Below are 16,527 nucleotides of genomic sequence, written 5' to 3'. Positions count from 1 at the left end.
TAATACCTCGGGAGCCATTTCAGCAACACAAAACCTGAGACTCACAATCAGTCTTCTCATGGTCCTTCCACAGTGAACAGACGGGGACAGGTGCTGCTAGAGGACTCTTTAGATCTCTCTGAGGCTCATTTGTACTCAAAATCAGTGAGGAGCCTGTCTGTTAGCTACAGAAATTCTCCAGGGAAGCAAATCTCCCCTGAGGAAAGTAACTTTTGTGATTACTTTCAGTTGTCTGCTTCTTTATGTTTGGAAATATTGTCAACTTTGCTCATAGTGAATAAATCTGAGTGTCCCCAGAGTGCCCTCTGCCCTGATTCACCATTCCACTTGATACACGATACATTAAGGTCAAACACTGTTTGCTACTCAGTGACCCCACTTTTAACTTATACTTTCTGCATTATAACTTTAATGACAATTCTCCCTTCTCCCAATGCCCTTCTCCCTGCTCTCCTTTGTTCCTTGCCTTATTCCTTTCCTGAAAGTATTTCCTAGTTAAATTTCTTTTCCTGCGGGTTTTTCTTCTCCAAGAAGCTTATTTCCTGCAGATTAGTTCTATTTCATTTTCATCACTGCTTACAGTTAAGAGTTTGAAGACCTCCTGCCCAGTGTTGTTGTCAGTGCAGTCATTCCATGGTGGCATTTGATAGTTGCCAGTAGGTGTTGACACCTGACATTTCTGCTCTGGTTTTCACTGGATGCAATGAGATGTGGCCATTTCATCCAAGCCTTCTGGTTTTCTTCTTCGTGTGCAGAGGTTGGTACATGGTCATCATAAAATGTCTGCCCACACTTAAAAGGTAATAATTTTATATGCACATTAAGGGAGCTTTAAGTTGTTTGCCACTGTGTGTATTTGCTGTGCTAGAGCCAATGTGTTGAAAGCTGCCCTGTACTGGGTCTGATGCGTGCACAAAGGCAGAGGAGTTACAAATGTGCAAGAATTAGCTGTTTGCAGCTATGTGCTGGATGACAGCTCTCACCAGAGAGTGCTCCACACCCCTGCAGCCTCTGACAAACCCTGGAGCTCTTCAGCAGATGTGGCTTTTCAGAATCCCCGTCAGAACTCAATTAGGTTTTGTGCATGAATATGTAGCTTAATAGTATAAATGTGAGCACAGACAATAGGATATGGTTTGGGCTCATAAAGCCATATTATCCATAACAATGAAGCTTAGCCTATGTTATGATCTTTAGTAACACCCTACGACACTGTAAGAGAAGTAAACACTTTAAAATTCATTTCAGCTTAATTCATGCTGCATTTTATGTGCTAGTTGCCATTGGCTGTGATGTCTCACTTCCAAGTGGGAGTTAGTGGGTCAGTGTGAGCCACAGGGGCTCCCCAGCTGGCATGGTCACAGGTCTGCACCTCTGCAGGGACATGCAAGGGGATACAGCTACCCCTGCCCACCTCCTGGTTAAATTTGCAAGCTGGCATTTGCTATTTGAGGCTTGTGGACCATTTGAGATAAGCAAAGGCTTGAAATACAGTAGAAAAAACAGTGCAAGTTCTGCAGAAAAAAGATTTAGTGCCTAAGGTGAGTAAGCTGAGAACATGTTATTCAAATAATAACAACAGTGGGAAAATAATTTATCTTGACATAAGTTATTCATCCTGCAGCCTAGACATACAACATCACTGACAGAGTTTCCAAATGTTGTCTGGATGGGTTTCTTTAAAAAGTCACCCAGTGTATCTTGGTGTCTTTGTATAGAAAGTCTTTTTGTCTGTGTATAGAAAGTCCTGTAAGTAATACAGGCCATTCCATATATTGTAACACATCCATGCTTTATGGATTAAGGGCTAATTTCAAACCCAAAAGATCTGGAGGGGAGAGGCTGCAATTCCTGGGTAAGAGCTGGAGCTGTGGCAGTGAGGGGTGCAGGAACATGTGCTGGGCATCACAGGATGGGTGGAAGGGACTCACAGGAATTCTATGCTTGCCTAAATCCTAATCAGGTTTTTTCATTAAAAACAATTCCCTTGAGAAAGTATAGAAGTGAAAGGGGCATAAATCTCTATTTTCAGGCAGCTCTCCTTCCCCTTACCAAACAAAAGGACTGTGTTCCCTTTGTTTCAACAAATGGAACTCTGCAATTCAGCTGGCCTTGTTCTCAGTGTGCTTCTCTGATCTCTTACAGCCCAGTTTGCTGAAATGTTTAACACAAGTGTCCTGTCAGAAGTGGGACTGGGGAAGGACAGTGTGGAAAGGGGACCCTTCTCCTGGCCCAGAGCAATCTGCTCCAATGAAAGGTGTTCCTGCCCACAGAGGGAAGCTGGAACTGGGTGATCTCTAAGGTCACTTACAGCCCAGTTCAGTCTGTGGTTCTGTGGTTTGTGGGCTGATTCAGATGGTTGTCCAAAACTGGGCTTCAAGCAAATGGCTTGGGAGGCCAGAGCCAGATCTGAGGAGGCTGGTAGTGGAGGACTTGGATATATTCTGAGACTGGGGAAGAGTTGTTCTGAAAGAACCCAGACCTGCACCCTGGTTGTAGCTGTAATTGCACCCCTGTGCCAGCCAGCTCTGGGCCACCATCGGGGTGGCTCCAAAGAGACCTTGTGGAGGAGTGTGTGGGATTTTTGTTGCCTGTCCCAAGAAACACACTGCCTTACCATTCTGGGGAGGAAGCTATTCTGAGATAGAGATAGAGAGACAGAGCCAGGTCTCTCAATCCCTCTGCAAAATGGATTTATGGAGCTACAGGAGCAGCAAGAATATTTCTCTGGAGGAAGAAAAAAAAATATTTGCTTTTGGTGCCCCTGAGTGCTTGACTTTCTGACTTCCCCTGAAGGGACATGCTGTAATAGTATTTATCTACATAGTATTGCATATTATTTACTAAATAGAATTGGAAGAAACTGTTGCTACTTACCTCGACTTGCAGTTAAGTGGCATCCAAGGCATCTAGCCAAGCATGCTGGAAAAGACTGATGGGAAGAAAGAAGTGTGAAGTATGAGCCACCATCTCTACTCCTCACACATGGCTTGTTGTTCCCGACTCTTGGGGGGTTGATTCCTCAGCCTACAGGCAGTGCCAGTGGGAGGGAAGAGGGACCCAGCTCATTCATTTTCTGTGCAAAATGGCATCTTTGATTCTAACTGTTGCTTCTGAGAATTAAGAAAAAGTATGGAGACTAAGTATTAGAGCTTAGATGGAAGGTTGTAGTTTTTGAAAATATCAAGGAAAACAGTAATACATTTGCTGTACTTGGAATGAGTCATGTGACTCTTACCTTCCAATATGGCAAGCACAGCATATTCTTTGTTGAGTGTCATCTTCCAGTGTGCTTTTTCAAGGTTCATGATGTTTTACTGATGGTCTCTGTGTTCGCAAATGTGGAGAGGTTGTTCATACTGTGGATGCTGATGTGGAAATTGGTGCTGCAATGACCAAATCTCTGCCCTTCTTGGAAAGAGGATGCTCAGCATAGACTCAAAAGGCTATTACTTGAAAACGACCACTTAAGTTGCAAATATTCAGACAGAAGTGTGCAGGGGAATTGAATGTTTTGAGTACAGAAATAGGCAGGATACCCTAAAACTGCTTGACCTAGTTTGACCTACCATAAAAACCAGTTTGACCTACCATAAAATTGTCTATAGGATGTTTTTTTTTCACAAGATCCTGATAGTCAGCATTAACTAAGGTAGGTAGAATAGTAAAGGAATTTTGTAGAGCTTTGTTCTTGAGTGCCGGCATGTGAAATCAAGGTGACTGATCTGAGAGCAACATCACAGTGAAGAGCACACTTCTCTGTGATAAAAAGGAAAGCATTATGGTGACCTGCTGGAGCAACTCAGGCAAGCTTAGTAGTGATTTGGGCTGAGTCAGTACAGGAGAAAAATAGCAGAGCAGTGGGAGAGAATTGCAAAGGATATCTAAAAGCATACTTACAAAGTGTGTTATCAAGACCACACACTACACTGCTGGAGATAAGAGACTTCATCTTGCTGCATTTCCAGAGTGGGAATAATGTGAACGGCCAACAGAGGAAGAAATCTGTGTTGACAAGCACTGAAAGTGTGTCAGATTGAAAGAAGTGCTTTCAACTAATTAGGCATGTAGGGCTGAAAGGGCTCTCTTGGGACACTGATTTCAGTTCCATGCTCTGGAGTGTGTGTGTGTACACAAATACATAGACATATGTGTGTATGTGGGATGTCACATCATCCCTTCTGTAACAATCCATCCTTATCATTAGGTCCAGTAACCTTAAAATAGTTCTGTTTGGGTTTTTCTCTAAGACTGTTTATGCCTTCACGATTTTACTGGCTAGTTAGGCCTTTATTTTTTCATGGAGCATGACAGCAATCTGAATTGAATATTAAATTAATATTCCTGCAGAATAATTGACCTGACTGCAGCCTTAAGCTTGCCAGGCAGGACTGCCATGTTGTCTGCCTTTTACCATTACCCTGCTGGGCAATCTTGGAGGCTGTGTAAAGCATAGACCTGAGAACAGGAATAAAAGGAGAGGAAGAAATTGCTGGCTAGAGAAACTTCACAGAAATGGAGGCCTGAACTCATAAAGTACTCTGTATTTCTAAGAGGTTATTGTCTATCCTGCAGTGATAGCTTTGAAATACTTTGAAATAAGAAGTTCCATTCTGGCCACTGTAACATATTTGACAGAGTTAGGAAAAGCAGTTTAAATTATGTTCAAACACCACCAGCAGTGATTGAAAGCAGCAAAGCCAAGAATGGGATTAGCATGTGGTACTCTTCACATAAGTGCATATTGCTTAACAGCCTAATCTTCTTACGTGTCTAAGAACCACACGCCTCCCAGCCCTCTTGAATTATGTCTGTTGTGCCAGTCAACCAAACATCAGGTAAATGCAAAATTCAGGGATCTGCTAATGGAAATGACATCCAAATCATATGCTTTCCAGTATCTTAATCTCTCCTGCTACCTGAATGCCAAATATGGGTTTTGCCCACTTGCCCTTTTTTCTTCTGAATAGCTGTTTTTCCCATGTGTAGCATAATGCAAGGCAGAAAAATGCCACAGGGATATGCTAAGAAACTGTGATTGAAACATGAGAAGTTTCACTGTATTGGCAGGAAATAAAACAATACAAAGAGCACAAAAGATTGTGGTCTTTCTCAACAGATTCTGCTGTCAGTGAGGTTTCTGCCTTTTTGCTTGAGTTTGAAAAATTTGCTAAATTGTCTTTCCATGAGTGCAGAACAGAATAATAATTGTACTCATGCTGTTGCCCACATGTAGCTAAAGACTTAACTTGTTTTGTCATGTCTCCCCTCCTGTTTTCCGGGAGGGCAGCTGCAGCCTGCACAGACACAGTTGCACTGGCTTTGATTTGCATGTGCAAGTGCCAGTGGCAGGGCAGATGTGGTGATCCAGGCTTCAGGTCCAGACCAGTTGCCCAAACCATCTCTTGGGGTCTGTGTCACTGGAGCTTTCCATTCACATCCATCCTGAACTCAGGCTGCACAACACAAAAACTCTTCAGAAATATTCTGGATTTCTGCCCTGATAAAAGCAATAAGAAATAATGATGCACAAGGCCATTACAAACCATGTTTTCCAGCACAGGTTCCCAGAGAGCAGTAGCCAAGGAGCAAACCACCAAAAGTCCATCATCAGTCACCCATGGCCCTGTGACAGTGGGCACTGTGAAGACTGAAAGGGAGATGTCTGCCCTGAACAGCAACCTCACAAGTGACAGAATACACCAGGAAAACAGGAACAAAAGATGTGGCCAAGGATGGGGACATCCTATCCAGACCCTGAACAAATCCCAAAGATGTACTTGGTTGGTGAGGACACAAGGGTTTGGCATGCAGTTTTCTCTGTCATTGAGTTGAGCATCTCTTGTCTCACATGAAAGATGTGCTTAGAAAACTCTGTGAAGACTTGCCTCATTTCTCACTTGTCCTGGGGAAAAAAAGGACTGTCCCACAGACAGCTTCCCAGGGAAGAAATGGACTGGGAAGCACAGGCAGGGTCCTCAGCAGCCTCTGCAGTGCCAAGGAACCAGAGTGCCTGTCACATTCCCATCATCTGATGTCCCTGACCCAGCAAAAGAGCTTTAGAAGAGAAATCCATCGCTGTCAGGTGTTGCTCTGGCACTGACTTGGTGGGGAGGGAGCATAGCATCCTGCCCCTGCCAGGGTGACCAGGGTTTCCAAGGGCACTGGAAACTTCCCAGTTTCTAGCTCAGTCACTTGGTACTTTTTCCTAGAGGTATGAGGGAATTGTGTGCATACCCATGCTTGTAGGTGTAGTCACTGAAGTTATGGTAAGGTTGCCATTGTTCAGCTGAGTGCTGGAAAAGCTGACAAGCCAGTAGCCTTATTTGCAATGAACCGCAATCCCACCAACACACTCCTTTTGCATGGGCATCTTTCAATTGTTAATAAAGATGGGACAGGAAAGTAGCTCATCCAAATAACTACTCACAGTTCCTGTTGGTGGGGTTTGCCAGTGGCAAATAGGGAAATGCCTGCATATATGCATGGTTGGGAGGGAACACAACTGTTGAAAACAGAGTGATTGTCCCACCTTCAAGGAGCTCCAGACTCTGGTGTCCCTGCTGGGGAAGCCTGGCACTCTCTTTGCCATCACTGGGAAGTGGCAGCTGCAGAGGGAGCTACTTTGCAAGTACTGAGCTTGCTGATGGATGTGGGACATGAACAGCAAAGAAGCAACTCTAGATTTTTACCAGTGTTGTGGGCTTAAACCCCCTGGGTGCTCCAGTGGTTACACCAGTACATTGGGGGAAATGTACATTCGGGACATACAGGGCTGGCTATAAATAAAATTCACATCACACTCAGCACTTGCCTCAATGAAACATTTATGCACTAAATTGCATGATGAAGTTGGATGTGCTGCCAGGCTGCCTAGTCTTTGAGATAATCTGGTCTTCCTCAGAATTAATTTTCTTGCAATGTTTTGCACACAAACACAGCAGGCACTAACTCACTGCTGACCTGGGCAGTAGCTGAGGAAGAGGCTGATCACGTTGAATTCTGCTGCTGCTGGCATAGGCCTATTTATGCAAAGCTGGATGAACATCCAGCTTTCTTATGACACTGAACCACACAATGAAAAGTCACCATTTTTACATGAAATAGCTAGAAAAAATGGCATATGCTAAAATGACAGGTCAACCACCTTAATGTTGGAGAAGAAGTGCTTTCCTAAGCAGAGCCTGGCATGGGGCTGCTTGCCACAGCAACCTTTGGGTGCATCCTGCACCCCTGCAGCAGGGTGTGCAAAGAGGTTTTACTAAGTGCACAGCTTTGGCTCATTAAAGCCTCTCTTAAGCATAACTGGGCTCTGGAATAGGTTTATTCACTAGTCTGATCCTTTTTAATTTTGGGTTTTGTCTTTTGGAACCTGGATACTTTAACAAGGATTCAGCAGCCGCCAGTTCAGCTTTGCCTGTGCAGAATTCAGGGCTGACAGCTCTGGGTACTGGCCCTTCACATGTAGGCAACTTCTTTGCTCACTGCTCCAATTCCCTCCAGGCTGCACACTTCTTCACACCTTACAACAAATCGTGTTTTCTCTCTGAACCAGGAAATATAGGAAATTATCTTTTTTTTTTCTTTCTTCTACTGACAGATAATAGCAACTATAATACACACAGAAATAATAGAAAGTTAAGAAACAGAAGGGTCTGGGAAGGGGGGAGGCAAGTGTCTATAGAAGCAGACGGAGTTGTGGGGGGAAACCCCTGGATCTATCAAATAAATAGAGCAGAAATCTTTCTTGCTTGGCCTTTATGGTGTTATTATTAGAACAACCACGCCTGAGTGCACTAAAGCCGCGCAACCTTCAAGCATCCACATCCAGCTCTGCTATGGCAGGATCCTTTTTCTGCTTGGCTAAAAGAGGGAGAGAATGAGAGGATGTGAAGACGAGAAGGATCTGTAAATATAAATATTATCAACTTCAATAAAACAGCTATTTGGAAATCTTAAAAAATCTTCTCTTGAGAAGAGCCATTAGTGTATATCTGTTTGACATTGGTTGTTAGGAAACCAGCCAGTGTTAATGGATCCCTAGAATGGAATAGAGAATCCATTTAAATGGTCTCTTGTCATTTTGTCATCCCACAAGAAAAAAAAAAAACCAAAAACAGAAACAACAAACAAAAACAATTTCTTTAACTCAGGAATGAAATGAAGTGATAGTTTATATGATTCACTTGTATAGTCTAAATTGATTGAAGAACACAAAATATGTTAACAGACTATATCTGATGCCTGAAATGTAGCATTTCCTATCTCTGTATTGGCTTTTTTTCTCATTCAGTGTGATGTCCAGCTGTTAATCATTTAAAGACTGTGGCTTTACAGTTTCTATATTGCTTTATTTATTATGCATCTTACGATGATGCTGAGGGGCTACAGCCACGCGGAGGCTCAGCGTTGTAAAAACAGCCTGCAGTGTAAAACACTGAGTAAAGGAAGTGCTGGCTGAAAGAGATACCTTATCCTCATTTCACAGAACAGAGATACAGGGAGTCTTACTATTTAATGCCAGCTCCTAGCAGAAGCATATGGTAAAGCTTTGACTGCACATTTCTTCTAGATCTCAGCCCAGTGGTCTTTGTCTGCTGAATTACCCTGCCACAGGGGTGGCTTTTTTCTTTTAGTGGAAGTAAGAGATTCAGTCCTGTGAAGAAAATTAGATGTTCAGTAATCCTTAAAGCTCACAGTCTACTCCTGTGGTTGCATCCTCTGGCTTCAGCTCCCAGCAATGGTGCCCAGCTCCCAGGGGCAATCAGTGAGGGCCGGGCAAAATGTCATTGCAGAAGAACAGGAAATGTGCAAAGGACAGGGAAGGACATGAAAAGGACAATGTGCAAGGAATTAAATGGAAGTAGGTCCTTTTTTTGGCAGGCTTTTACTCATTGGTTAGCTTGTTCCCTCTTACCTCTTTCCAGGAGTTTTTTTCAGAGTTTTGCTGCTCTGAGGTTGGGATGCTGTTCCACAAACATCCAAACTAACTGCATTCATTGTGGGTTTATACTTACTTATCCTTGGGCCAGCATTGTCCTCCACCCTACCCAGTGCTGCTCCCTCCCTCTGAGCTTCTTCCCCACTGCAGGCTGGGAACGTTCATGCCCTTGCAGCTTTTTTTGCCAGCACTTTTAGTTTCTATTCTGGACCTCCTAGAAAATCCACTCCAGCTCTGGAGTATTTTAAAGGACTGGTCAGTTCAGCGAGTATTTATTTCTGTTTTCTTGGTGTCAGGGGGATATATTCCCTGTTACCATGACTCAGAGATCCTTCAGGGAAAGGTGAGAAGACATGGATGGGTGCTGGCTGGTACTATAAGCTTCTTAATGCTCTATCATTTGAAGATAAGCAATGTATTTGTGGTTTTTCTCCTGGGACAGCACTATGCACAGCTCTGCTGGCTAAGGGAGACTTGTTAGGTGGCTAAGAGGTCGTGCTATTTCATCTGTCAACAGCAACATGTGTCTACAACAATAGGTGTGCAGCAGAGCTTGCATGAACTTGGTTTCATGTTTAAGTCTCACACAAAGTATATTAACCCAGCTCCTACTCCTATTTGTAAAACACTGTTGCCAAGGCCAAAAGAGCTTTCTACAAGCTACATTTTTCCGCAAAATCTATTCTAGTCTGATGAAATGTCTGAAAATTTCGTAAGTAGGTAAAACTTTCCACTCACTTACTGATATTCATCACAGACAACTACTAGCACTTCAGTCTAGACAGATTTTTCTGGGAGTAGGAAGGAACTGCTTGTGCCTGCCTTTTCATTAGCCTCCAGGGTACATTGTGTGATCATGAATATCACATGCCCTAGGCAATACAAAGAATGGGTGGGATATCATTACTATTGCGTACAAATTTTTGTCCTGAGCTGAGATTCCCAAGGAGGAAGTGTGGCTCAGAACAGGATCAGAGAAAGTTGCTTTGTGTCTCAGTACCTTGTATGTAAAACAGACATAGTGCTTTGTTACCTACAAGGGGTAAAGGAGATACAAAATCAGCTCCTGTGAGTGAGGCATTTCCCTACTGCAGTGGTAACAGACAGACAAGCCATCAAAAGCTCTGCCTGCAATTTGGCAACATTATGTTTTTGCAATGTCAAAAATTTAATTAGTAAATCTTCATGATGAGCAAGCACTGACAGGTTGCCATCATTCATCCTACTACCTTCCTCCTCTATCATTTTATTCTCCCCCCAGTGCCATTCCTTGCACTGACACCATGCCAGTTGCATGGAGCAGCACTACAAATGTGCTGAAAAATGACTGAAACCCCACCTGCAAAAATCCACTGATAAGCAAAGCAAGGCTCCCTACCAGACCGAGAGTTTGGGGTCCCTTCGTTTTTGCTGAAGCTCTGAGAACCTGAACTTCAGCAGGTCTGTTCATCATACCATACCACCACCTCCATCATGACACCTACAAATTTTGGTGAACTGGTGGGGATTTTTTCTAATCAAAGAAACTGATAGTCTCTCATTATCCCACATGTGGCAGCATGGTTCCTAGATTTCTCCTCTTCTGTCTGCTCCTTTATTCTTCTCCAACTGCACTTTCCCAGTTCATTCTCTGGTACGCCTTCAGGCTGAGTGAATGTTGTTTTGCATTCAAGAAAGCCACAAAACAAGACCAAAGCATCTCCACCAAAGAGCAATTCTCTGCCATGGTGCACAGGCTACCCCTCAAAAAAGCTAAGAGAGTGCACAAGCAGGAAAGTAGATGAGAGCCCTCAAATATGGAAAGGAGAGTAGTGCACGGCCAGTGGGGGTACCAGTGTGAGGCGCACTGGTTCTTTGGCTGCTGACTGGGAAGGGAAGCCCAGGAAGTACCTCCTGTGCATGACAGGGCCTGTGTCACACTGTGCTGTCCTGTGAGCACAGCAGCTCCTTGGCATTAGGCTGGAGCCTGTCTGTATCAGTGCCTCTGGCAGAAGGAACAATCCCAGTGCTACCCCCGAAGATGCTACACCTGCTCTGCTGTGTTATGTGGGCTCAGGATGAGCCTGCTCCCTGCTGCTAGCTGGGGCAGAGTGGTGGCATCTCCCATGGCCCTCCACTCCTGCTTTAGCCCTTGGAAAACTACCTACTGTGTACCCTGAGGCTGGGAATAGTCCATGGGACCCCCATGAGTCCCAGCACACCTGAGAAATTATCTCAAACTTTTAGTGGACTTGATTCATGTAATTTTCAGAGGCAGACTTCTGAGATTTCTCTTTGGAGGAAGTGAAGTGTTCCTGTCCCTCAGAAGTCCCTGTCTATTAAAGAAACCTCTTTTGATAGGTGACAGTCAAGGTCTCTCAGCAGGGCAAGCAGTTAATCTCAGTCGTTACGCCCCGGCAGGCAGTGAACTAGCAACCTGTGTCAGAAACTAGTTGTGTGTAACATGATGTAGTGAAAGAGCACATTGGCAGGAGAATGAGTAAATGGGAGACCTATTCCTCCTTTGCTCAAAATGTCACTGTGGAAAGACTGCGTAGCTTCTTAGCATTTTTGTTTTGCTACCTATAAAATTATTATCTCTTTGTCCATTTATATAAAAAACTGATATAGTATCATTTCACCTGCTTGCCTCCATAGAGCCATTTGCAATCTGGTAAAAGGGCATTGCCTAAAGGCTAACTAGTATAACATGATGTGGAAACACAGAGAAGATAATGTTTGCTGCTATTTTATTGAGAGTGACGGTGCTATAACAAACCCGGTGCCTGTTCTTGACAATACAGTTCCAAGCAAAATTCTTTCCTTTTCAGCGAGGTTGATGGAAGAAAGACTGGAAGTCTTATGTTGTACTCTATTTTTTATCCTACAGCTGTCTCCAACCTTGACGCAGAGAGCAAACTGAGTGTCTATTACCGAGCACCTTGGCATCAGCAAAGAAACATCTTCGTCCCCTCCAGCAGGCCGCCGTGCGTGGAGGAGCTGCACCGCCACGCCAAGCAGCACCTGCGAGCCTTGCGCAGAGGTAGGTGCTCCCCCTGCTCCAGATCCTCACACAAACACCTCTCCATGCTCCTCTCCAGGCAGCAGAGGGATGCTCAGGCAACGGGCACACAGAACTGTGGGCACTCATCTACACTGGGACTTAGGTACTCGTGCTAACAAATCACAGAACTGCAGAATCACAGGATGGTTTGGGTTTGAAGGGACCTCAAAGATTATCTAGTCCCAGCCCCCTTACAAGGGCTGAAATGGGAGCCCAGTGGTATTATTCTCCACAAAAACTGGGATGTCTGCTCAGGGTTTCCAAGCATGATACTGGAGGATGCCTGTGTCCTTCAGGAGTGGCAGCTGAAAGTCAGGTGACAGATGTCCTGGATGGCTTGGAAGGGTTGGGCAGGTCTCCCCTTCCCAGGCTAGGGAACATTTCCTGACATTACCTAACAAACTGCAGACCAGTAGTCTCAAAGCAATACAGAGAGGAAGCAGGAGCAACAGGGTCATAACCAGGCTCCTGGATTCCTGCCATAGAGAGAATTTACTAGATGCAAACATCTGGATGGTCCTACAACAGCACATAAAGGGAAAGGCAAAAGATGGGGAAATGCCAGTTTACCTGGGAACCTAACCAAGGGAAAATTATTACCAGGACCTAAGACAAAGTAGGCAAACAAGCCTGTCTTTCTACTGTGCCATAAGGAGGGACAAAACCCGTGCAGGTCACGCTTAAAATGTCCAGCAGCAGCCTCCTGTCTTGAAGCGTTTTGCACCAACAGCTCTAATTGCCTCGCTCATTTATTACTGTTATTAGCTTATAATTATCATCGATAACTTAGAACTGCAGAGCATCTGTTAGCTGGATAAGCTGTTCCAATTAATTACCACATCTGACTGTCTCTGCAGGTTTTAGGTCAGGAACACACTGTGGATGCAGTATGTCTTCATGGCATGGCACAGAGTGATACAGCCAAACTGCAGCCACAGTAGTGCTGGAGTAGAGAAGTTCTTTTCTGTTCTCAGCAGCTCTGCTTTGCAATTGTCCCAGAACCAGGCTGATCTTTGCCTGCCATCTTGTGGGCAGAAGAAATCCTGACAGCAGCTCCAGAAAATGTCCCATCGTTTTAAATTTACAACTCTTCATTTTGGCAATTTCCCATCCTTTACATTTTATGGCAGCTGTGCAGGTTCAGCAGGCACTTTGTCATGTGCTGCTTTATCTTATTTCCAAGTAACTGCATATATGAGGATGAAATTTTACTCTGAAATTTACTCTAAACATCTTTATTGTGTCTCAACTCTCTTCTATTAGAATTTCATTATCTCTTTATCTGTTTAACCAGGAGCAATTAAAATTGAAATTTTAGGTCAGAAAACAGCTATGCTAGCAACAAACATTGTTGACTGGACCACAGCTAGTGGAGCAGGTGAATATGTTATCTCCTTTCAGCAGCACTCCATGCAAACAGCAACTATCTGTCACCTAAAATTAGAGATGGGAAGTCCATGAGTCCATTCTCCCATTCACTTGGAAGGTTCCAGAGACTTGAGACTGATGCTGGAAGAGGACTGAATATTGTGAGCCCATGCTGAAGGAAGACTCTTGTGCACCTAGGGTGGATAAAGATCTTGACCTTCCCAGGATGATCTCCTTCTTGCTGGAACCTGAGAATTACCACTGCAACAACCTTCATGATGTCAAGCCAATGCTCAGGACCTAGCACTGCCATGCAGCCAGAGAATAAAATTCCACCTGGAGCTGTGTTTCTGGTTTTTCCCCTAAGAGCGGGGGGATTTTATATGGGTAGGATGCAGGCATAGTTATTGCATCTCAAGGCAATAGGAGCTGCAGGCTCCTGTTGGAAATCAGGCCTTGGGTCTCAAGTGCCTAGAAGAGAGTCCATTGTCTCTTGGGATAAATGGTGTAAATCTCATTTGGGGGCAATTCAGCTGCAGTGCATATGCTGGAGTGCCCTGTATGGGCATTGCTCTTCTGGGAGCATGGATGTCCAGTAAGTGCTTCTCCCCTTCAGCTGCAACAGGGATGATTTGTACCAGTCACTGGGGAAGAGAAGAACCTTTGTCTTTGGAGTCCACTGTCCTGTACCTGTCTCTGTTGTGCTGTTTGTAGAGATATTGGTATGTTTTTAACACTTGGAAAGACTTGTGTCTTCTTTCTCATCCAAAACAGAACATCGAAGCCGAGGTGATAACAGGGAGCAAAAAGTCCAAGGCCCCCTTGCTGTGGTGGCTCCCCCCTTTCCTCCCTTCCCTGCCATCTGCAGCCAAAAGAGACAAGCGATAAAGGACCGGCATTTGCTATCAGTAAGTCTTTCACTACAGCTACCACATACAAATACATTTTTGGCATGGTGGGACCCAGGTGTGGCAGTGCTTCACAAGTGCCCCCTCCCCAAGCTGATGCAGTACAATAGAGCTGGCCTTAAAGACTGTCAAAGCAATACAGAGAGGAAGCAGGAGCAACAGGGTCATAACCAGGCTCCTGGATTCCTGCCATGGAGAGAATTTACTAGATGCAAACATCCGGATGGTCCTACAACAGCACATTAAGGGGAAGGCAAAACCCCAGGGTGGCAGTTTTCAATCAGAAACCTCTTCTTTTTTACCTGTGGCCAGCACACATATGCTCTCATTCACAAATTCCTCCACAAGTCCTCCACATTCACCACTCAGGCTGTAGAGGTAGCACTTTGAGGACCCTCCCATAATTTCAGCCCCGGCATTAGCATTGCCAGAAGCAAAGAGTTCAAGGCCTTTGAGTGCCAGATTGAGGCTTATGTATGTGCAGGAGATTCAGGAGCATGACCCCAGCTACAAGAAGCCACACTTTTCATAGTCCTGTTTGGGAATGTTCGTCTCCATGCAGTTTTTTAGATGTTTCATGTCTCACACACATCCTTGCAACCAGCCAAGCAGGAACTCCAGCTAAAGATCTGGTCCTGTATATCTGTGCTGACTTGCCACTGCTGCATTGATTTGAAATCAAGTTAGTATTGGCAATATGGTAAATACTGTTAAAGGAAACATGCTAGATTGACAACTTTAACTCTGATTAGGTCCATAATTCCCACTGGCTTCAGCTGGACTTTGGTATTTCTGTGGCTCTGGGTGTTTTCCTCACAGAAGTGCCATACTAGCTAATTTTGCCCTGTACTAAGAGCCATTGCATTATTTAAAAGGTGCAGGTCAGACCTGGACTTGGCTTTTAAGTGAAGTGTTTGTTTAATGCCAGCCCTCAGTCAGGCTGTAATAGATCTGCTCTGCATCTGCCAGATCAGGGACACTGGCATCTCAAGAGATGCTACACCTGTGAGTACATTATAAGCTCAGTGATGATTCGGTCACCACACTGAATCATCACTTACTTAGGTTAAAAATCCAAATGCATTCACCCTAATCCATTGTATTAACCATATTTAAATACTATAATGCTAAAGCACTCACAGTGTAAAAGACTCAATGTAAGTCACACCTGCCCAGGGACCAAAACATCAGCCAATCAGTCCTTAGGAAAAGTTTTGTTTCTCATTTAAAATGCATGAAATACATAATAAGATTTGCATTAGTTCGACTGTTCAGCTTTTTGGCTGCTTACCTGGTTAATTTTGAGAACAGCATCACCATCACTGCAGGCTTTGAACAGGTTAAGTTTGTAGGCCTTATGATTCAACTTAAAGGACATATCCTGATGTTAAAGGACAGCACAGAAGAGAGTGTGAAGACAGAAAGAAGAAACAGGATTACCTGTTTCTTCTTGATAAGTCATCGTCAGAGCTAGTGCTGTGGTAGGGTCATTGAAAGGTAAAGGGAAGTTGATGCCATGTTAAGGATCAAAACTAGCTACAGATGATAGTTTGGACAGGCTATTGAACATAAAGCTCTCTTAGTATCAGATGGGGAATGAGGCATCTCTTTTGAAATTGCATACAGAGTGCCTTAAGTGCCTGAATCTTTATGGTGTTTGGAAAACAACCAGTGCATTTTATACATTACTTCCATCTGTGGAACACAAAATAATAACAAATAGTGAGCAACTCTCTGAGCCCTGTATTAGTTGACAAAATTAAATCATGCTGAATGCAGATGTCTTGGCTATATCTGAAAGTCCACCTTTTTCTTTTCAAGAAGGAAAACATTAAACTTTGTGCCCACCCATATCAGACCTCCTTTTGGAAGCTGACCGGGTTCAGCGTTCCCCTAAGGAGAAGCAAACAAGAGCTCTTGGAGGGCTGTTGTTTTGTTGATTTCAAGGCACCTGGCAATGTTCTGCTTTGGAAATTGCAAAAACACTGCACCCAGAGTATTTCAAAGTGCCTTGACCGATTTCTGAGAAAACCCCTCGTAAATGGGACAACTTAAAAACTGAAAGAGAATAAGGCAAGATGAAGCTGCACACGAATGTTCTGTCCGGCAGAGGTTAATCAGAGATTGTTACAAGACACTGCAACAGTGAATAGCTAATTGATATAGTTCCAGCCTTCATGATATAATGATACCATTACAAGAAAAAGTTGAGGATGCTGTAATTGGCTAGCTTGCTCTTTTTGGCATAAGCTTTTTTTTTGACCGAC

At 44.0% G+C, this 16,527-nt stretch overlaps 1 protein-coding gene across 2 annotated transcripts in view; it reads left to right on the top strand.

The window, feature by feature from the left end:
• NHS (NHS actin remodeling regulator) overlaps positions 1-16,527 on the top strand; it is a 246,610-nt gene that overhangs the window by 208,194 nt on the left and 21,889 nt on the right. For both annotated transcript variants that reach the window (XM_030970364.1, XM_030970305.1), the window contains exons 2-3: positions 11,811-11,963; positions 14,127-14,260. In XM_030970364.1, coding sequence (XP_030826224.1) covers positions 11,811-11,963; positions 14,127-14,260 — 287 coding nt within the window. The remainder of the gene's footprint in view (positions 1-11,810; positions 11,964-14,126; positions 14,261-16,527) is intronic.

This window comes from Camarhynchus parvulus, chromosome 1, assembly GCF_901933205.1.
Source record: "Camarhynchus parvulus chromosome 1, STF_HiC, whole genome shotgun sequence".
NCBI classification, from domain to species: domain Eukaryota; kingdom Metazoa; phylum Chordata; class Aves; order Passeriformes; family Thraupidae; genus Camarhynchus; species Camarhynchus parvulus.
This window is presented reverse-complemented; position numbering and strand designations above follow the sequence as displayed.